Source organism: Cololabis saira, chromosome 23 (assembly GCF_033807715.1).
Source record: "Cololabis saira isolate AMF1-May2022 chromosome 23, fColSai1.1, whole genome shotgun sequence".
NCBI lineage: Eukaryota > Metazoa > Chordata > Actinopteri > Beloniformes > Belonidae > Cololabis > Cololabis saira.
This window is the reverse complement of record NC_084609.1, coordinates 1,041,571-1,063,761: the sequence shown is the minus strand read 5'-3', so window position 1 is coordinate 1,063,761 and position 22,191 is coordinate 1,041,571. Positions and strand designations below refer to the sequence as shown.

Sequence of the window (22,191 nt, the reverse complement as noted above, 5' to 3'; positions counted from 1 at the left end):
GAGAGAGAGAGAGAGAGAGAGAGAGAGAGAGAGAGAGAGAGAGAGAGAGTGTGTGTGTGTGTGTGTGTAATTACATTTAATTTAAGTTTATTCATTTCTTTTTGTGTTAATTTGTTCCCTAACTGTCCTCTGGTTTCCCCCCTCTCAGGTGCTGAGCTGACGGTGGTGGATTGGTGTCCGGTGGTGGTGCCCCTTCCTTTTGTTCTTTTGTTCTGTGTTCTCTGCACAGATCTTAAAGACAACTTCCTGAGTAATTCTTGTTTTTTTCCTCCAGGGTGAGTCAGAGAACAACGTGACCTACGCCTCTATTGATCAGTCTGGAAGGACTTCTGAAACATGTAAGTAAATATAGAAGAGCAGGTGATTACACTGGCTGATGAGCAGGATTTCTGATGAATCAATGTTTCTGGTTTGTTCATTTCAGGTCAAGGAGGAAGAAGATGTGGTGACTTATTCTGCTGTGAGGATCAAAACCAACCAACAGTGACCCCAGCAGTCTCTGCAGCCGCATCTCCAAACCCAAATAGAGGATAAAAGACCTGGAGGAAGTCCGGTTGTCCATCTGCTTACAGGAAGTGGACAGTTGGACTCATGTTCAGTCGCATTAGATGTAGTTGTTCAGCAGGAGCACTTGTTGATCACTTGTCTTCTTCTTTCTCTGCTCTACCTTTCATTTGTACTCTGATGGTAAAATCTGATCTTTTAAATCTGGAACTGTTAATTGCTTTTTAGGTTGATTCAAGTCTTAATTTTGTCTCACTGTCTCATCAACAGTTGTGTCTGTTTTACAAACTTCAGTATCAATAAACTGGACTAAACAAGTGTCTCACTCTAATATTTATTTTGACTTCCTTTAGTTGTCATGTGACCAGAGGTGGAAAAAAATATTGTACTTAAGTAAAAGTACAAATTTTCTGCTTGAAAATTACTTAAGTAAAAGTACCAATTAAAAACATTACTTAAGTAAAAGTATAAAAGTACCTCAACTTAAATATAATAAAGTACCAAAAGTACATGGTGTAAAATGTACTTAAGTACAAAAGTAAAAAGTACAAAGTACAAAATTCAAAGTACAAAATTATTTTCAAAAGGATTGCAAAGAAATAAAGAATCCAAGAATTTGCTTACAACTCTAAATAATGTTGATATTATTCTGACCCCTTTAGCGTTTGTTTCCATTACCCCATTTTAATTTCTCCCTTTGCTCATCACTGCTGCTGTAGCCCATTGGCCCCGCTGACAGGTCCACCCCCAGCCTGTAGTATGCAGTGACAACATTAAGCAACCCCAGCTGATAAAGGATGAGACTTTTAAACTTTTAAATGCCAAAACCACCTTAGAAGCTTATAATACATCCATGGATGGAATATGGATGTATTATAGAGCGAGGTGGAATCAAAGAATGGTGCGTATGGACATGCGTCGGCTGCCGCTTAAGGCTGATTTATGGTTCCGTGTTACACCAACGCAGGGCCCGTACCCTAAGGCGAGGATCTGCGTCGATTTAACGCGGAACCATAATTCAGGCTTCAGTCCTCATCGGTACTCGACGCGACAGCGCTTCCTCCGGCCTTCCGGCCCGCCTCTGCGGGGCAACTCTCCCGGGAGCTGCGGCTCCTTCTCGGTATATTCACGCGCCCCCCTTCCTTCCCGTCCGCCTTATGGTTCCGCGTTAAATCGACGCACACCCTACGCCGTAGCTCTGCGCCAGTGTAACTCTGAACCATAAATTCAGCCCCCGCTGTGCTGTTCTTTAATTTGTAGCGAGTAACGACGTGTCCAATTTTAAATATAGCGGATTAAAAGTACGATTTTTTTCCTTGAAAATGTAACGAAGTAAAAGTAAAAGTACAGAAAAATTAAAGTATCAATAAAAGTACAAATTCTCAAAAATCTTACTTAAGTAAAATAACGAAGTACTTGTACACCACTGCATGTGACCATGTCCTTGTTTCAGTCAGATCATCATGTATCTAAACATTCATTTCCATCCAGAGCTGTATTTATATTTCCACCAAATGGTGGAAGGTCTGGATTTAGATTTGATCAAAGCAGCAGCGGGAGTGCTGACAGGAACCAGTAGGAGACCAAATATCTCTCCTGTGTTGGCCTCCCTTCATGGGTTCTCCATAATATCTACAATCAAAGTCAAAACTCTGTTATTTGCGTCTAAAGTCCTAAACCAGGGGTGTCCAACCCTGGTCCTTGAGAGCTACTGTCCTGCAAGGACATTGAGCTGCTGGCTGTTAGTATGAGGCCGTACTATCTGCCGCGGGAATTTACGCATGTTATCATGATGGCTGCATATATTCCCCCTTCTGCTAATGGTGATGCAGCATGCGATGCACTGAGCTCAGTCACCAGCAGGCTGCAGACACAGCACCCGCAGGCTCTCTTTCTGATCTCTGGGGACTTCAATCACGTCTCCCTGTCCTCCACTCTGCCAACTTTCACCCAATATGTTAAATGTTGCACCCGGGACAATAAAACTCTGGACCTTTTTTATGCCAACACCAAGGAGGCATACACCTCATCACCTTTCCCCCCGCTGGGCAGATCCGACCACAACCTGGTTAATCTCCAGCCTGTGTACAGACCCCTGGTGCACAGGGAACCAGCTGTCTCCCGCACAGTGACGAGATGGTCCAGCCAAGCTGAAGAAGCTTTGCAGGACTGCTTTAACACAACTGTGTGGGAGGAACTCTGTGACTCTCATGGGGACGACATTGATGGTCTCACTGACTGTATTACAGACTACATCAACTTCTGTGTGGAAAACACCGTACCAACAAAGACGGTAAGGTGTTTTTCCAACAACAAACCCTGGATTAATCCTGGCATAAAGGCTCTCCTGAAGGAGAAGAAGAGGGCCTTTAGATCAGGAAATAAAGAGGAGCTGAAGACTGCTCAGAAGGAACTAAGGAGGAGGATCAGGGAGGGGAAGAACTGCTACAGGAAAAAGATGGAGGAACAACTGCAGCAAAACAACATCAAAGGAGTCTGGAAAGGCTTGAAAAACATCTCGGCCCACAAGAAACCAGACTCCCAGGCTGTGGGGGACCAACAGTGGGTGAACGATCTAAATTTGTTTTTCAATAGATTTGATCAACCTTCTCCCCCTCCCCCAACCCAGCTCACACTGCTGCAACCCCTTTCATCTGCCACCACAGGACACCCCCCCTCCCTCTCCTCCTTCAGTTCAACAACAGCCCCCCCACTGTCATCGACACCTTCACCTTCACCTCCAGCTCCACCCCCACCCCCACCTCCACTCCCAAAACAACAAAGCTCATCCCACAGCCGACCCCCCACTGTTCCTACTCTCTGCTCTACCCCCCCACCCCCCTCCACTACCTCTGATACACCCCCCCCCCCTGCTCCAGCTTGTCCCTCACAACCCTCCAGGTGAGAAATCAGCTCAGGAAGATGAACGCGAGGAAGGCGGCAGGTCCGGATCGCATCAGCTCCAGGCTCCTGAAGTCCTGTGCAGACCAGCTGTGCGGGATTGTTGGACACATGTTCAACCTGAGCCTGAGGCTGGGGAGGGTACCACCACTATGGAAGACATCCTGCGTGGTACCTGTTCCCAAGAACCCGCACCCCAAGGACCTCAGCAGCTTCAGGCCGGTGGCTCTGACATCCCACCTGATGAAGGCCCTGGAGCGGCTGCTCCTCCGACATCTCCGCCCCATGGTGAGCCCAGCGATGGACCCACTACAGTTTGCTTACCAACCTGGTATTGGGGTGGATGACGCCGTCATCCTCATGCTACATCGTGCCCTGTCTCACCTGGAGAAACCTGGGAGCACTGTGAGGATCATGTTCTTTGATTTCTCCAGTGCGTTCAACACCATCCAGCCGGCACTTCTGGGAGACAAGCTGGAGAATGCAGGGGTTGACAGTCACCTCACATCCTGGATTCTGGACTACCTCACCAACCAGCCACAGTATGTGAGGACACGGGACCACACATCGGACATGGTCGTCTGCAGTGTGGGGGCCCCGCAGGGAACGGTCCTGGCGCCGTTCCTCTTCACCCTCTACACTGCTGACTTCTCCTACAACTCCCCAACCTGTCACCTCCAAAAGTTCTCTGACGACTCTGCTATCGTCGGCCTCATCACTGATGAAGACGATAGCGAGTACAGAGAACTGTCCCAGGACTTTGTGGACTGGTGCCTGCAGAACCACCTCCAGATCAACGCGGGGAAAACCAAAGAACTGGTGGTGGATTTCCGCAGGTGTAATAAATCCCCCTCGACACCGGTGAACATCCAGGGAAAGGACATTGAGATGGTGACATCTTATAAGTACCTGGGGGTGTTCACCTCAACAATAAACTGGACTGGACTACTAATTCCTCTGCACTCCACAGAAAAGGCCAGAGCAGACTCTATCTGCTCAGGAGACTGAGGGCCTTTGGTGTGCAGGAGAAGCTCCTGAAAACATTTTACAACACTGTGGTGGCATCAGCCATTTTTTACGGAGTGGTCTGCTGGGGCAGCAACATCACAGCTGCAGACAGAAGGAGGCTGGACAAAACAATCAAAAGGGCCGGCTCTGTCGTGGGCTGCTCTCTGGACACAGTACAGGTGGTGGGAGAGAGGAGGATGATGGCTAAGCTGTCATCCATGATGGAGAAGGACTCCCACCCCATGAAGGACACCTTCAGAGCGCTGGAGAGCTCCTTCAGCGACAGGCTCCTTCACCCTAGGTGTGTGAAGGAGCGCTACAGACGGTCCTTCCTCCCTGCAGCTGTGAGACTACACAACCAGCACTGCTCACAGTAGACCACAAACAATACAAACAATCCTGACAATAAAAACCATTCTGCAACGGGCATAAATAACATCTGTAAATATCCATCTGTTTTTTATTTTTGTATACTAGAATTTTTTATTTTTTTATTTATTACTATTTTTATTCTCCTTCTTATTCTTCTTATTATTATTATTGTATATACTGTTTATAGTGTTATAGTGTTTATTATTATTATTATTATTGTTGTGTGATATTGTGTGATATTGATGCCTCTTGTTTTGCACTATCCCCTTTGCTGCTGTAACCTGGAAATTTCCCCTCTGGGGGACTATTAAAGGATTTCTTATCTTATCTTATCTTATCATGTAGGGACAAATTTAAAACCTGCAGGAACGTGGACATCGAAGACCGGGGCTGGTGTTGTTCCACAAAGGGAGTGCTGGTTCAGTTATTAGAAAGTTATTAATAATTGTCTTATGATATGTATTAATAACTAATAGAGACGATGACTTATCAAAATGAAAATCAAAACGGGGCACCAACTGACTTATAGGGAAATATTAACTAAACAGCTAAATCAGTCTCAAAGTAGCTGTTATTCCCTACGTGCCAGCCTGTTGCCAGGGGGGGCGTTACAGAATAACAGTGAAGGAAGGAGTCCGAGCACAGACCTTTGCAACCAGCAGCTGTGACAAATATCTATAAAATAAACACAAACAACTTCTCTCATTCAAATTAAATCAGAATTTATTTACAAAAGTCTTAAAAGAAGAAAGTGAAACAAAACTTGGGCTGAACTCAGATGCCTAACCTACACATAAACAACAACTAACTAAACATTAAACACAAACTTTAGATCATCTATGTGTTGGTGTGTGTGTCAGTAACTATGCGTGAATTATTTCTTTCAAACTAAATTAACTAAACTGGTGCATTTTAACTGAACTCTCAAAATAAATGATATTAGCACTGATTACAAATGTACACTTTTTATCCAATGTGAATACCCTGATGTTTCCTTAGACTACTTGTTTGGCTAAAAGCCGCTCCACACTGATCACATCTGTAAGGCTTTTCTCCAGTGTGAATACGTTGGTGACTCCTTAAGGTACCTTGTCGGGCAAAAGCTGCTCCACACTGATCACATCTGTAAGGCTTTTCTCCAGTGTGAATACGTTGGTGACTCCATAAAGCACCTTGATGGGCAAAAGCTGCTCCACACTGATCACATCTGTAAGGCTTTTCTCCAGTGTGAATACGTTGGTGACGCCTTAAAGCACTTTGCTGGGCAAAAGCCGCTCCACACTGATCACATCTGTAAGGCTTTTCTCCAGTGTGAATACGTTGGTGACTCCTTAAAGCACCTTGATGGGCAAAAGCTGCTCCACATTGCTCACATCTGTAAGGCTTTTCTCCAGTGTGAATACGTTGGTGAGTCGTCAAATTATCTTGTCGGGCAAAATCCGCTCCACATTGATCGCATCTGTAAGGCTTTTCTCCAGTGTGAATACGTTGGTGACTCCTTAAAACACCTTGCTGGGCAAAATCTGCTCCACATTGATCACATCTGTAAGGCTTTTCTCCAGTGTGAATACGTTGGTGACTCCTTAAAGCACCTTGCTGGGCAAAATCCGTTCCACATTGATCACATCTGTAAGGCTTTTCTCCAGTGTGAACACGTTGGTGACGCCTTAAAGTACCTTGCTCGGCAAAAGCCGCTCCACACTGATCACATCTGTAAGGCTTTTCTCCAGTGTGAATACGTTGGTGTTGCTTTAGGTTATCTTTTTGGGCAAAAGCCACTCCACACTGATCACATCTGTAAGGCTTTTCTCCAGTGTGAATATGTTGGTGTTTATTTAGGTTACCTTTTTGGGCAAAAGCCACTCCACACTGATCACAGCTGTACGGTTTATCACCAGTGTGAGTTTTCTTATGCTTTTTCAGGTTTGATGAAGTGGTGAAGACTTGCTCGCAATCATCACAGCAGTGTCTTTTGGGTCTTCCTTTATGATTCTATAACAGAGAAGATGACTTACATTATCTTGGCTGCATTATCAAAAGCCGCGCGCGCACACACACACACACGTTTGCCTCCTTCCTGATTTCTTATTTATTTGCATGTTAGTCACACTTAAATGTTTCAGATCCTCAAACAAATTTAAATATTAGACAAAGATAACAAGTACACACAAAATGCAGTTTTTAAATGAAGCTTTTTATTATTATTAAGGGGGGAAAAAATCCAAACCTACATAGCCCTTTGTGAAAAAGTGATTGCTCCCCCCTTTTAAAACATAAATTATCTGTGGTTTATCACATCTTTGGAAAGCTGAGTTAACTTTCTCCAACCACACCCAGGCCTGATTACTGACACACATGTTCTCAATCAAGAAATCACTTCAATAGGACCTGCCTGACAAAGTGAAGTAGACCAAAAAATCCTCAAAAGCTAGACATCATGCTGCAATCCAAAGACATTCAGGAACAAATGAGAAACAAAGTAATTGAGATCTATCACTCTGGAAAAGATTACAAAGCCATTTCTAAAGTTTTGGGACTCCAGCGAACCACAGTGAGAGCCATTATCCACAAATGGAGAAAACATGGAAGAGTGGTGAACCTTCCCAGGAGGCCGGCCGACCAAAATTACCCCAAGAGCGCAGCGACGACTCAGCCAAGTGGTCACAAAAGACCCCATAACAACATCCAAAGACCTGCAGGCCTCACTTGCCTAAATTAAAGTCATTCTTCATGACTCCACCATAAGAAAGAGACTGGGAAAAAATGGCCTACATGGCAGAGTTCCAGGACAAAAACCACTGCTGAGCAAAAAGAACATAAAGGCTTGTCTCAGTTTTGCCAGAAAACATCTTGACGATCCCCAGTAGTAGTAGTAGTAGGAGCTGTACTGTTAGACTTTAGTGCAGCCTTCGAGCTTATAGATCATGAGTTATTACTTATGAAATTATTAGCTTATAGGTTTAAAGATTCGGCTGTTGATTTTATGAAAAGTTACTTGTCAAACAGAAAACAATGCGTAATGTTTAATGGTTCTCTTTCGAACACTGTAACACTGGAAAGTGGTATTCCACAAGGGAGTTGCCTCGGACCTCTACTCTATTCCATCTTTGTTAACGACATGCCATATGTACTTAAAAATGCGAATATGGCGATCTACGCGGATGATACCACGATGTATGTCTCTGCAGATAATATTGAATCTGTCAACAAGTCGCTACAACAAGAGTTGATGCTGGTTTCTAACTGGGTAGAAGAGAACAAACTAAAACTAAATGTCATGAAAACTAAATGTATTGTTATTGGTTCTAAACATGCCCTTAGGTCTGATCCTAAGTTGTGTATTTCTGTGCAAGGTGTTGCCATTGAACAGGTCAAAACAGCCAAACTGTTGGGAGTGACTGTCGATGAAACATTATCTTGGTCTAATCATATTAATAATATTGTATTGTATATTGTATTGTTATGTTATTATATTATTATTATATTATCATCTTTTATATTATCTTTCGTATGTCTGTGTGTGGACCCCAGGAAGAATAGTCTTCCCATGGCGAAGACTAATGGGGATCCTTTTTAAATAAACAAATAAACAAATCAGGAAGTGGCTGGGACTACCAAAATGCCTGTCAGACGTAGGCATCTTTGGTAGGAACACGCTACAACTACCACTGCAATCCATCAGCGCAGGTTACAAGCAGGAGAAGGCTCGGCTGGTGCTGGAGCTGAGGGAATCCACCGACCAGCTGGTGAGAGCAGCAGGCACCCAGATAAGAACAGGGAGAAAGTGAAAAGCCCAAGAAGCGGTCGACATGGCAATCGGCAGGCTAAAGCACGGCGAGTTGGTTGGCAGAGTCCAGGAGGGTCGAGCAGGCCTCGGGACGAGCGATACTCCCTTGCTCTGGTCAAAGGCTTCCAAAGAAGACCGAAGAGCCATGGTGGTGGCGAAAGTGGCAAGAGCTGTGCAGGAACGCCTTAACATCAAAGCGGTGTCCCAAGGCCAGCAAGGACGTTGGACGTCATGGGAAGGCCTCACAGACAGATCCATGACATGGTCTGACCTGTGGAAGATCCCCCAAGCTAGGCTCAGCTTCCTGATAAGAGCAACATATGACACCTTGCCCTGTCCCCGAAACCTCCACCAGTGGTTTGGTGCCAAAGAGAACTGTCCACTCTAAAACACCGTCAACGCAAGTCTCCAGCACATCCTGTCAGGCTGCAGGACAGCGCTGTCCCAGGGCCGCTATAGATGGCGACACGACCAAGTCCTGAAAAAACTGGCGGAGGTTTCAGAGACATGCAGAAAGGAGGCAAACAGCAGACCTTCCGTTCCAGGCAGACATCCTATCCAGTTTGCAAGGGCTGGAGTGGCTGTCAAACCGTCCCACCAGCAAGTTACAGCAAGACTACTCTCACCGGGAAAAGAGTGGTCCATGAGGGTCGACCTGGGGAAGCAACTCCAGTTCCCCAGAGAGATTGTGGAAACATCGCAGCGGCCAGACCTAGTCTTGTGGTCAGAGGCTTGCAAGACAGTCCTTCTGGTTGAACTCACTGTCCCATGGGAGGGAGGTTTGGAGGCGGCGTACGAGCGGAAGCACGCCAAGTACTCAGACCTGGCGGCAGAGTGCAGGGAGGCTGGCTGGAAAGCTGTCATCTGCCCTGTGGAAGTGGGGTGTAGGGGCTCCGTGGGTTCCTCAACGGCTCGCCTACTCCGTGACATGGGATGCACAGGAGCGGGGCATCGGAAAGCCATGAAAGAGCTGGCTGAGGAGGCCGAGAAAGGCAGCTTCTGGCTGTGGCTAAGGAGGAAGCAGAAGAGCTGGGGGATTAACACCTAGGGCATCAGCAGGGGGTGGCAGGGAGAGATCCCTGCCATCGCTCCGCCACCATGAGACGTACTGGGGTTAAAGGAGCGAAACGTTAATGAATGGTGGTCCCCAGCTGATGACCCGTTTAGGCCAACAGAGGTGTTCAGTGAGGGGTCACAGCACACCTGTTCAAAGGCACCGGAGGAGGTGCGTCAGGCAGCAATGCCCAGCAGGAATACCAACACCTGTATCTGATATGATTGTAGTTGTTGCTGCTAAGGAGCCCAACCAGTTAATAGGTTTAGGGGGCAATTACTTTTTCACACAGGGCCAAGTAGGTTTGGATTTTCCTTTCCCCTTAATAATAAAAACCCTGCATTTTGTGTTTACTTGTGTTATCTTTGTCTAATATTAAATTTTTTTTGAGGATCTGAAACATTTAAATGCGACAAACATGCAAAAAAATAAGAAATGTGGAAGGGGGCAAACACTTTTTCACACAACGCTAAATGTTGCTGCTCTTCTTTTGTGCATGTTTAAGTGAGGCACACCTGAGCAGAGAGCCGAGCCACAGATGGTTTAAAAAGGTTGCGGTAAATAATCTGATGTTTACTCTACTGTTCATCATGCCACCAAAAAAGGCAACAAATGCAGAAGATCTGGAAGAGATCAGACTGTCACTGAACTTTATGTCGGAGGAAATAAGCGGTGTGGCCAAGCAGCAGACAGAACTGCTTGGTTTGCTGAAGGAGGCTGGAGACCTTAAGAAAATGATCCAGGTAAAAGACAACAAAATCAGTCTCCTGGAAAAACGAGTGGATGAATTAGAACAATATACAATATAGATATAATATATTAGAACAATATAATATAGGATGGATGGATCATTGTTACGGGATTGAGAACCAAACATTGGTTATACGCACCGGCGCCGAGGATGACACGCCAGGAGAAATACACTCCCTGGAGCAGCAGATCATCCACTTCTTTTCCTTGAATGACTTCCACATTAACGGCAGTGATATTTCAACTTGCCATCCACTTCCAAGGAAAGACAGCAAGTCGAAACCGGCTATCAACATCTGGTTTGTGAATAGAAAAGTGAAAAAGGGATTGCTGCAGGGAGGAACGGTGGTGTATGAACACCTGACCAAGAGGAACGCCAAGATAGCGAGACAAGCCAGAGCCCTTCGGAAACAAAAGAAAATACAAGCGACCTGGACAAGGAATTGTAAGGTATGCATCAAACTGAATGGAACTCCGGAGGAAGCAAAGATTATGATTGTAAGAGAACTTTCTGATCTAGAAAACTTCAAGTGACTGCCCCTGGACTGCTCCTTCAGGGGCATCATTAGTAAACAACTATGTATTGTTTACACTAGGCTAAGTGGCCCTTCTATTCTTGTCACGGGACAAACAATGAACGTTCAATCTTCAGGCATGCACCGTGGGATCAGACTGTATTAAGACGTATTTTTCCGCATGTGGATTACAACTATTAGATTACATGACGTCAACTGATTGCATACAATTCACCTCTGCACTGGAGCTCAGTCTGAACTATTGACTACACTGAACGTAGATTTCATAACATTGGATCTGAGACAGTCAGTGCAAATACTTCACAGAGGAACAATTTAAAGATTACCACATGATTGATGGAACATTTTCTATTATACATTTTAATAGCAGGAGCCTCTCTATGAACATGTCAAAAATTCAGGACTGTTTGGAAAAATCCAGAAAACATTTCTCAATCATTGCAATTTCTGAAACATGGTTAAAAGATGACCAAGGGGATGTTGTCCAGCTTGAGGGATATGATTTTTACTCGATAAACAGACCGCATAGAAGGGGAGGGGGTAGTGCAGTAGTGAACTTTCAGCGCTCTTTTCTTCGTGTGTGTATGATTTTTTTTGTTTTGGTTTCTTGGACAATAGTTGTCCTTATCTCTTTGATTCACTGTGACTGGAAAAGCCGGAAAATAAACAAAGTATCAACTAGCACTCTGGGGGGGTACTGCACCACGGAGAAATGGAGTGACGGAGAAGTCCGAAAGGTTCACGACGGCGTCATGGCAACGGCGTAGGCTCTGCGTTGGTTGAACGCAGAACCTTAATTCAGGCTTTAAATCTGCATAGTCAATCTCAAATAACATCATTCAACAACTCTGTGTTCTGTATGGGACTGTTTGTCTAGGTATCTAACTTTCTTTCTTCCCTAGACCACTACTGTTTTTTTCGTCCTTTATCTTATTGCTTATTACTGATATGATTCTTGATTTGTAAGAATCCACATTGAGATCCACGTTGTTATCCTGTTTTATCTTTTATGTCTTATTTTTTGTCTCTGGCTTCACTGTTAACGAGCCGCGTTGTTGTTAATGTCGTTGTCTGTATTGTCTGTTTTTGAAAATAAAAAAAGTTGCTCGCAAAAAAAAGATTAAGATGACGTTATATAAAGTTTAATACAGCTTTTGATATGATGATCTCTCTTCTTTTTACTGTCTACAGATATGAAGTGTACATCCATACCAAAGCGTCACTGGATCGTAATCAGCCTCCAATCTCCCAATTCATCGAATCGAGGAGTTTGCAACTCTACAACTGCAACCATCCCCAGCAGAAAGCCATTACAAACTCAATACTGTCGGACTTCATTGTTGAACATCAAAGCTTTCATCAGTTTTTGTCAAGAGTGGACAACAAGTACACTCCAGTGAGACGAAGAACAATCACATCAAAGCTTGACAGTCTGGTGGCAGATAGGCAAATCAAGCTGAAAAATGAACTAGCAATGGCAGATAATGTGTCAGTGACTGTAGACATATGGTCAGACCGCAGGATGAGAGGCTTTCTTGGAGTCACAGGACATTGGATCAACATCCAAGATGACAGTCTTAAGTTTAAATCTCCGTTGCTTGCATGCAACCGCTTCAAAGGTTCCCATACAGGGGAAAGAATTGTCAATAGTTTGAGCAAATATGCGCCGAAGAATATCAGATCAAGAAAAAGATCGACCACATCATCTGTGACAATGCTGCAAACATGAAAAAGGTGTTCACTACATGTTTTCCTGGACAGGAAGATGAAGACCTTGATGATTTCGGCATTTGGAACGACCTGACTGTGGAAGAGCAAGAGAGGATTGAAAATGTCTTGAGTACAAAGTCCCAGACAAGACTTCCATGTTTTGCACACACTCTTCAATCAGCTATAGGTGATGGTCTTAAAGAGACTAAACTACTCAGTGCAGCTCTTTCCAAAGCTTCCAGGTGGAGCTCTTTGCTCCACACAAGCACCTCTTTCAAAGACAAATTAGAGAAGGAGTTTGGACAGCGTGGAATCCCTGCCTCTGTTACCACACGCCGGAATTCTACACTAAGGCAACTGAAATCACTGCTCAACTGTGACCACCTGAAACTGTCTACAGTTCTTGAAGATGCCGGACACAAATGGCGCTTTTCCACTAGTACCTACTCAGCGCGCCTCTACTCGCCACGCCCCCGTTTTGTGCTTTTAAACTACGGGTGGAGGCGTGCCGAGTTGATACTTTTTCTGTATCTATTCTGCCGAGGTTCTAAGCGTGCTGAGTCGGCCCCTTTATCTGACGTCATCACAATACATGCCACTGATTGGCCGGGGGGCCGTCAGACGTTTGAATCAGGAAGCGGGAATTCAGCGCAAGAGCGGCTCGCTGCAATTTTATTCAACAGGCAATGGCAGCGCAAACAAATGTTTGGTGATCCAACTCTGAGGTGCAGATGTTCATAAACCTGGTGGCTGAGGAGAGAATTAAAAAGGGATCTAGACGGGCGATAAGGAACGACCAGATCTACCAGTCGCTCGTTCACTTGCGGCTCCCAGCTGGTTTCTCAGCAGCGCCGACACAAACAAAATGTTTAAAAAAGCGTTGCCGCTTGAAGCTTCTTTCACTCTCATTTTTCTCATAAACTTGATATTTGAATGAATGAATGAATGAATGAATGAATGAATGAAGTTTATTCAGTCATTACAACACAAAACAACACCAAAAAACATTAACATTTCAAACAAAACCAAAAAAATGTGTTGAAAAATAACTGAAAAGGCATAGGCTGAAGCAAAATGCTTATAAAAGCCTATCCTATAGTACCAACTTTCTATTTTTGGCTACCAACCTCCAGAAAACCAAAAAGAGAATAGAAAAGCAAAGAAAAAACAAAAGGCAAAGAAACAATAGAAAAGCAAAGAAACATTTACAGATGGTCAATTGCACTTATAAGCTTCAAAAATAGCTTTACAAACCATTTTCTTAAATACAACAAAAGAATTACTTGTTTTTAAATTTATGTTGGCATCATTCCAGAGTTTAACTCCAGTGATGGAGACACGTCTCGTTTTCATACCTTTTTTAGCTATTTGTACTGTGAAATTGGAGACACCTCTAAGATTGTAACGAGTCTCCTGAATTGAAAAGAACCTCTGTATTGGGTCAGGGAGCATTTTTGATTTTGCTTTAAACATAATTTGCATGATTTTAAAATAAAACAAGTCATAAAATTTAATAACATGAGAATTTAGAAAAAGTGGCTCTGCGTGAGCGTATAGTAATCAGCCTTATTGATGATACGTATGGCTCGTTTTTGAAGTTTTATTATTGAATTTAAGGAGCTGGTGGGGAGCTGTTGACCTCGACTGGGGACATTGTCGGACGGTGGAAGGAATACTTTGAGGATCTCCTTAACCCGACTGACATGCCTTCCACTGAGGAAGCAGAGGGTTGGGGCTCGGAGGCGTGCTCATCCATCACCCAAGCCGAGGTCACCGAGGTGGTTCGTAAGCTCCTCGGTGGCCGGGCACCGGGGGTGGATGAGATTCGCCCTGAGTACCTCAAGTCTCTGGATGTCGTAGGGCTGTCTTGGCTGACACGCCTCTGCGACATTGCATGGAGGAAGGGGACAGTACCGCTGGGGTGGCAAACCGGGGTGGTGGTCCCTCTGTTTAAAAAGGGGGACCGGAGAGTGTGTTCCAACTACAGGGGGATCACACTTCTCAGCCTCCCGGGGAAAGTCTACGCCAGGGTACTGGAGAGGAGATTACGGCCGATAGTCGAACCTCGGATTCAGGAGGAACAATGCGGTTTTCGTCCCGGTCGTGGAACACTGGACCAGCTCTATACCCTCCGCAGGGTGCTCGAGGGTTCATGGGAATTTGCCCAACCAGTCTACATGTGTTTTGTGGATCTGGAGAAGGCATTTGACCGTGTCCCTCGTGCCATTCTGTGGGGGGTGCTGAGTGAGTATGGAGTCCGGGGCCCTCTACTAAGGGCTGTCCGGTCTCTGTATGATCGAAGCAGGAGTCTGGTTCGCATTGCCGGCAGTAAGTCAGACTTGTTCCCGGTGCAGGTTGGACTCCGGCAGGGCTGCCCTTTGTCACCGGTCCTGTTCATAATTTTTATGGACAGGATTTCTAGGCGCAGCCAGGGGCCGGAGGGGATCCGGTTTGGGAACCTCAGGATTTCATCTCTGCTTTTTGCAGATGATGTTGTCCTGTTGGATTCATCAGACCGGGACCTCCAGCATGTGCTGGGGCGGTTTGCGGCCGAGTGCGACGCGGCAGGCATGAGAATCAGCACCTCCAAGACCGAGGCCATGGTTCTCGACCGGAAAAGGGTGGCATGCCTTCTCCGGGTGGGTGGAGAAGTCCTGCCTCAGGTGGAGGAGTTCAAGTATCTCGGGATCTTGTTCACGAGTGAGGGAACAATGGAGCGTGAGATTGACAGGCGGATCGGTGCAGCGTCCGCAGTAATGCGGTCGATGTACTGGACCGTCGTGGTAAAGAGGGAGCTGAGTCGAAAGGCGAAGCTCTCGATTTACCGGTCAATCTACGCCCCTACCCTCACCTATGGTCATGAACTTTGGGTAGTGACCGAAAGGACAAGATCGCGGATACAAGCGGCCGAGATGAGTTTCCTCCGCAGGGTGGCTGGACGCTCCCTTAGAGATAGGGTGAGGAGTTCGGTCCCCCGGGAGGAGCTCGGAGTCGAGCCGCTACTCCTCCACATTGAGAGGAGTCAGCTGAGGTGGCTTGGGCATCTGTACCGGATGCCTCCTGGACGCCTCCCTAGGGAGGTGTTCCAGGCATGTCCCACCGGGAGGAGACCCCGGGGAAGACCCAGGACACGCTGGAGAGACTATGTCTCTCGGCTGGCCTGGGAACGCCTCGGACTCCCCCCGGAAGAGCTGGAGGAAGTGTCTGGGGTGAGGGAAGTCTGGGCATCCCTGCTGAGGCTGCTGCCCCCGCGACCCGGTAACGGATAAAGCGGGAGAAGATGAGTGAGTGAGTGAGTGAGTGAGTGAGTGAGAATTTAAGGTGGTTTTAAAGGTGGATCCCCACAATTCCACACAGTAAGATAAATAGGGAACAATCAATGAGTAGTAAATCAAATGCAAGGCCTTGGAATTCAGTATATTTCTGGATTTATACAGGATTGCGAGTGATTTTGAAATTTTCCCTTTAATATATTCAATGTGTTGTTTCCATGTTAACTTTTGGTCGATGACAACCCCAAGGAATTTAGTCTCAAAAACCCTTTCAATATCAACATTACATATTTTTAATTTAATATTACCATCACTTTCATTTTGATTCCCAAAAACCATGAATTTTGTTTTCTTAATATTTAAAGATAATTTATTGACAACAAACCAAGTCTTGAGATTTTCCAGCTCCCTTTCTACACAACACAAAAGTTCCCTTAAATTCGTACCAGAGCAAAACAAATTGGTATCATCGGCAAATAACACATATCTAAAAAAAATCAGTTACATTGCAGATGTCATTAATATAAAGAATAAACAGTATTGGACCAATCACTGATCCTTGAGGTACACCACAAGTAATCTTTCTAAATGCTGACATAGTATCATTAATTTGTACACACTGTTGTCTATTACCTAAATAACTTTCCAGCCAAGAGTGAGCAACCCCTCATATTCCATACATCTTTAATTTCTTCAATAGCTGTTTGTGATCTATGGTATCAAAAGCTTTCTGCAGATCAATATACAGACCAATAGAACACTCGTTATTTTCATTTGCATTTGCTATTTCTTCTACCATTTCCATTACTGCAAAAGCAGTAGTTCTACTTTCTCTGAATCCATATTGATTTTCACTTAATAATTTATTCTTATTAATGAACCGATTTAGTTGTTTCACAAACAATTTCTCTAAAATGTTTGAAAATTGCGGTAAAAGTGATATTGGTCTGTAATTTTCCATACAGTGTTTATCTCCATTTTTATGAATTGGGATCACCTTTGCTAACTTCAAGTTGTTTGGAAAAATTCCTTTTTGGAAAGAAAGATTACAAACATAGGTCAAAGGTCTGACAATATAATCAATAACATCTTTAATAATTACTGTATCAATGGAGTGTATGTCAAGTGATCTCTTATATTTTAATTTTCTTACAATTGCAATAATATCAGTTTCATGTATTCCACTTAGAAACATAGAACTGACATTAGTGTTGATCAAATTAAACATATTTTTATTGTCATCGGATACAGTACCGTATTTTCGCGACCATATGGCGCACTGTGTGGAAAGGCGCACCCTCAGTTTTGTGTGTCATTTTTGGTTTTAAAACACACATACGGCGCACCGACCCAAAAGGCGCCGTCTACGGAGACGGAGCTGCACACACACGCGTTGCAAAACACACACGCGCTAAAAATACAGCAGAAGCAAAACTTAGTTTGATATTTTATTTCACTTTTCACATCAATCAAACCCTTCAAAAGGTTCATATTCTGTTTCTGCATTAAAGAATTTAAAAAAAACACTGGGTTGCTGCACAAACCTGTCTCAGCCACTGATCATCTCCTCATCCATCCAGCCCTTTTGATTTCACTCTGGCTGGAAAAGTCTCTTTAGGGAACGCTTTTCTTTTAAAAATCCCGACCGCGGCGGTCCCGGGTCCCGCTCCCCGTTTGCTCCCTCGCGCTGGACCGGGACCCGGGACCCGGGACCCGGGACCCGGTCCGCCCCCGCCCCCCCCCGCGCTGGTCCCGCGGCGGTCCCGCGTCCCGGGACCCTCGCGCTGGACCCGCTCACACACACGCGCTGTCGGGGAGCCGGTACCGGGGTTTGTATCCGACAGGAGCTCCGTTAATTCAGCTGCGCCAGTCCGAATTTCCAGACCTGTCTCAGCTTCTTGATCATCATCATCCCTTCATCCAGCCCCCTCTTTTCATTCACCCTTATAATGACTCCGGCTGGAAACGTCTTATGCAAAGTTTTTCTTTTAAAAATCACCATAAGTTTCTGTCCATCAGCTGCGCCAGTCCAGCACCACATACATGAGAATCTGTGTGTCGCGCCGCGAATACACACACGCGCATGTCGGGATCCGGTACCGGGTTTGTAACCGACAGATTTGGCTGCAAATCTCGGAGAGTGAAGCTGATCTGACCTGAGACAGACCCCAGAAATCTCTGCTCTTAAAGCGGCCGGGAACCAGGTCATCGACCCGCTTGGGGAACCAGGAAGTCGGCTGCAGCAGCGCGCATCACCGCGCTGCTGCAGCCGCTGCTTTAACCGGGGAATGTGGACGGTTCCGACAGGCCGGGACCGGAGCAGCCCACATGGACTGGTAGCAGGGGCTCCCGGGGAAAGAGCACCGGCATTTCAGCCGGATCTGCCCCGGGGAAAGCGGCGATCGGACCCGCAAACCCACGGCAGGTGCGATCGGTTCCCGACATGCAAAACACACGCGCGCTGCAGAACACTCACACACAAGTGTGCTTATTTAAATAGAGCGGAGCAAAACTTAGTTTGATTGTATTTTATTTCACTTTACACATCAAGCAAATCCTTAAAAGTCTTCATCATCTGTTTCGCATTAAACAGCTCAGTGGAGTCTCATTCAGCTTCACCCGCCCCCTTCTCTTTTTACCTTCTCATGGTGGCCGACCTGACACTACCGTAATTCAGGTAATAGACACGGCGCACCGTTTCTTAAGGCGCCCGGCACATTTATAAAAAAAAAAAAAAAAAAAAAAAAGTTGCGCCTTATGGTCGCGAAAATACGGTACTCTGTTTTGCCAGCGAAGCTCCAACATCTACGAAGTAGTCATTGAACTCGTCAACAACATTTTTTAAATCATCCACTTTATTATTAACTTTATTTATAAAATAATCTGGATATCGAACACAAGTCACAGACCCAGCAGCACATCTATCATCTCCTCCATGTTCTACATCTTTAGTGTCTTCGTTTAGATCACACAATCAAATACGTCACAGCAGCTTCACTCCAACCCGCCCACTTCTCATCTGGGTGTTTAAAACCAAACGAGGACGAGGCGAGACGTGTCCAGTCTGAGTAGCTACTAGTTTAAAAGCTCCTCAAGTGCAGTCCTTCAAGTTCCTAGCACAGAAGATCATGGGCTGCCCTCTGCCCTCTCTTCCCTCTCTGTCTGATATCTACAGCTCCCGCTGCCTCAGCAGGGCAAGGAACATCTTAAAGGACAACACCCACCCCGGTTTCTCTGACCTGTTCCCTCTGGCAGACGCTTCAGGTCCAAACGGACCAGAACAAACACACTCGGGGACAGATTCTTCCCCAAAGCTGAGAACATTCTGAACCAATAAACTACCTCATACTGTGCAATATTCTTCATCCATTCATGTGCAATATTCTTTCACTCATTCATTTTCATAGTGTATATATATTTATATCGTCTGTTTCTTATTTTGTTTTTACATAGCCTTTTACATGTGTGCACTTTTATGGAGCTGCTGCTTAATCTCATTATTATGACAATAAAGGCGTTCTATTCTATTCTATTGTATGTTTTAATGTCTAGGTGGTATTTGTGTGGGGGTGTGTGTGCTGTGTGGGTATTAATGTGAGGATGTGAAAATGCATCAGTAACATCAGCAGCAACGACAGACCTCTAAAAATCAAAGTAGGAACTTATTTAGTTTCATTTTTAAAGTTAAGAATTGAATTGCTCTCCCATTTAAAACATATAACTGGATCTTATTTGATCCCAGGGCGACATGTGGGTGATGTCTTGCCAATGAGCAAACGCTCTCCATGCGACGTCTTTACGATTTTATTAGATTATGAATTAGTAGATTATAGTATTCTGCAAATTATGTTAAAAGCTCATAAGAAAACTTTACCAATCAACATTCAGAAAAGATTTGAAAAGAGAAAGCAAGTATAACTTAAAAAGAACAGAGATCTTTAAAAAAAAAACAAGATTCAGGACTAAATTGATGGAACGTTGTGTTTCTGTGAAAGGAATCAGTTTATGGAACAATCTGAACAAAGAAACCAAAGAATCCAAATCAAACATTACATTCAAAAGAACAATTAAAGCCAGTATGTTAAGGAAATATAATGAAATAAGTTATGTTTGATTGACAGACCCAGTGTCATGAAAGGTAGAAACATTCTTTGTTGTTGTTGAATGGGATTAACTGAATTGTAACTTGGAACTAAAAAGGAATGTTTGTGTCTGTGTCGCCAGCAGATATTTTAGTTTAAATAAATGTAGGTTTGGTTGGTCAGCAGGAGACAGACGGACCCAGAACCAGCGGGTTCTGGACCTGAACACTGACCTGCAGACCAGCAGCGTCCGCTTTAGTCCTGCTGGATGAGGAGTCCTGGCTCGGATCCCGGTCCATCTCCTGGTTCTGGTTCTGATCCCGGTCCATCTCCTGGTTCTGGTTCTGATCCCGGTCCATCTCCTGGTTCTGGTTCTGATCCCGGTCCATCTCCTGGTTCTGGTTCTGATCCCGGTCTGTCTGCAAACCTGAATGAATTTATTTATTTTCGAACATGGACATAAAAAATAAAAATAAACAGTAACATCTTCATTTGCACAAAGGTTCTAAAAAGGAGTAGGAAGAAGTTTACACTTTTTCATAGTTCCTACCCCTTTATAACTCTATGAATTTACATTATTGCTATTATTATATCTACACAATATCCATATAAATATAGTCTATATAAATACTACGTAAACATGACGATTACTACATAATTAAGTATATAGAAAATATAAATATATACTATATAAACTACATACATATCCCTATAAACAAACATAAATATATATATATATATATATGCGCTACATACATAATAAATATATAACATATTACATAATTATAACTATCCCTCTCAACATATAATATTTACTACATAAATATCCACATAAATATCTAAACATATCTTTATCAAGTATAATATACCATTTTTCCCTATTTTATTTGTTTCTCTCACTCCTCGTTGACCCATTTCCTCTTCCATAAACCTGTTTCTAAATCATGTTTGGTATCTCTTTTTAACCAGATTTGTGTCAGTACTTTGTTTCATTTCCTGCTCCAAACTGTTCCACAGAGTCTCCAAAGTTCCATATGAACATGCTGCACATTGTTCCACCTGTTTCAACCTCGGCTGGAAGAATGCAGCCTGCAAACACGTGGCCTCCACTCGAGCGTTGCTGCTGGAAAATGCTGGATTAAAGTCACCAGAGACATCAAATGATCGTAAACCCGTCACAACCGACATGACAAATCCATCGGTTTCGCTACAGAGACTCATTTAATAGCGAGAAACACAAACTCACGCTCGGTTTCGTCGTTAAATCTTCTCTCGATCTTCCAGACAAACTGAAGCGTCTCGCTGCTGCTGCTTCTCCTCCGGCAGACCGAGAACCGCGCATGCGCCGCCTCCTGCTGGTACTGCCTCCTCCTGCTGGCGGGGAGCAGGTACTGCAGCCACCGCGGTCCAGGTTGGAGTAAAACCTTGAAAACTCATGTTTTTGGTTTGAAATAATATTTAAATATTATTATATTATAATTACATTATAATTAGAAATAAAGCATAAAACGTACATTTCTTTGTAAAAAGGCGATTTATGAAAATAAGGAAAAAAATATGAAAAAAGAGGAACAAAGAGGAAACAAAGGAGAAAAAAATAGGAAAAAAGAGGAAAAAAAGAGGAAAAAAGAGGAAAAAAGTGCATGTTTGAATGAATAAATGAGACGTAAAACGTACATTTCTTTGTAGAAAGGCGCTTTATGAAAATAAGTCCATTCACTTGTATAGACCCCTTTCCGTGTTTGTAAACAAGTATGACGTAGGCAGGCTGCGCGCGCATTGTTGCGGCAGAAAGACGGAGTTCATGTCAGTTTAAACCAGCCGATTGATAGAAAAAGATCGTGGAAATTACGTTACTAAACTAACTTTGGCGGATGGAAAGCAATTTCCTTCCCGGAGGAAGATATCACAAAGTGGCCCGATGTCCAATGGCCGGATATTCATCTGTATTTGGTTGAGAAACCTAGTGTTTACACTCAGGAGAAGCTGCGACACTGTCAGCAGCTGTCACAGCTGAAGTTTGTAAAGAATTATGACAGTCAACTGAATGTATTTTATACACTAGACATTTTAAGTTATTTTATTATTTCATATTTATTTAATTTATCTTATTATTTTTGTTAATTTACTGTGTCCCCTTTGTTTCTTAATGAGTTTCATTAAGCATTGCCTTTGAATGAAAGCCATGTCATGTGTACCTTTGTCTGTGCTGAAT

The 22,191-nt window shown here is 44.1% G+C and overlaps 1 protein-coding gene across 2 annotated transcripts; it reads right to left on the bottom strand.

Moving 5' to 3' along the window:
- Positions 1 to 5,529: 5,529 nt before the first annotated feature.
- Positions 5,530 to 21,293, bottom strand: LOC133424451 (zinc finger protein 239-like). Of its 2 annotated transcripts, none has more exons than XM_061715079.1 (3): positions 21,223 to 21,293; positions 20,210 to 20,403; positions 5,530 to 6,777 (listed from the first exon to the last, which is right to left on the bottom strand). In XM_061715079.1, the coding sequence occupies exons 2-3, from the start codon at positions 20,363 to 20,365 to the stop codon at positions 5,752 to 5,754; spliced, it is 1,182 nt and encodes a 393-aa protein (XP_061571063.1). In that variant the 5' UTR covers positions 20,366 to 20,403; positions 21,223 to 21,293; the 3' UTR covers positions 5,530 to 5,751. The 2 variants fall into 2 exon arrangements, with proteins under 2 accessions (XP_061571063.1, XP_061571062.1); XM_061715078.1 differs by lacking the exon at positions 21,223 to 21,293 and adding an exon at positions 20,960 to 21,039.
- Between the last annotated feature and the right edge of the window lie 898 nt (positions 21,294 to 22,191).

Coding starts and splice junctions, on each gene's coding strand:
- LOC133424451 (XM_061715078.1), bottom strand. Junction 6,778..20,209: donor CGGACGCTGCTGGTCTGCAG/GTCAGTGTTCAG, acceptor TCTCTGTTATAG/AATCATAAAGGAAGACCCAA.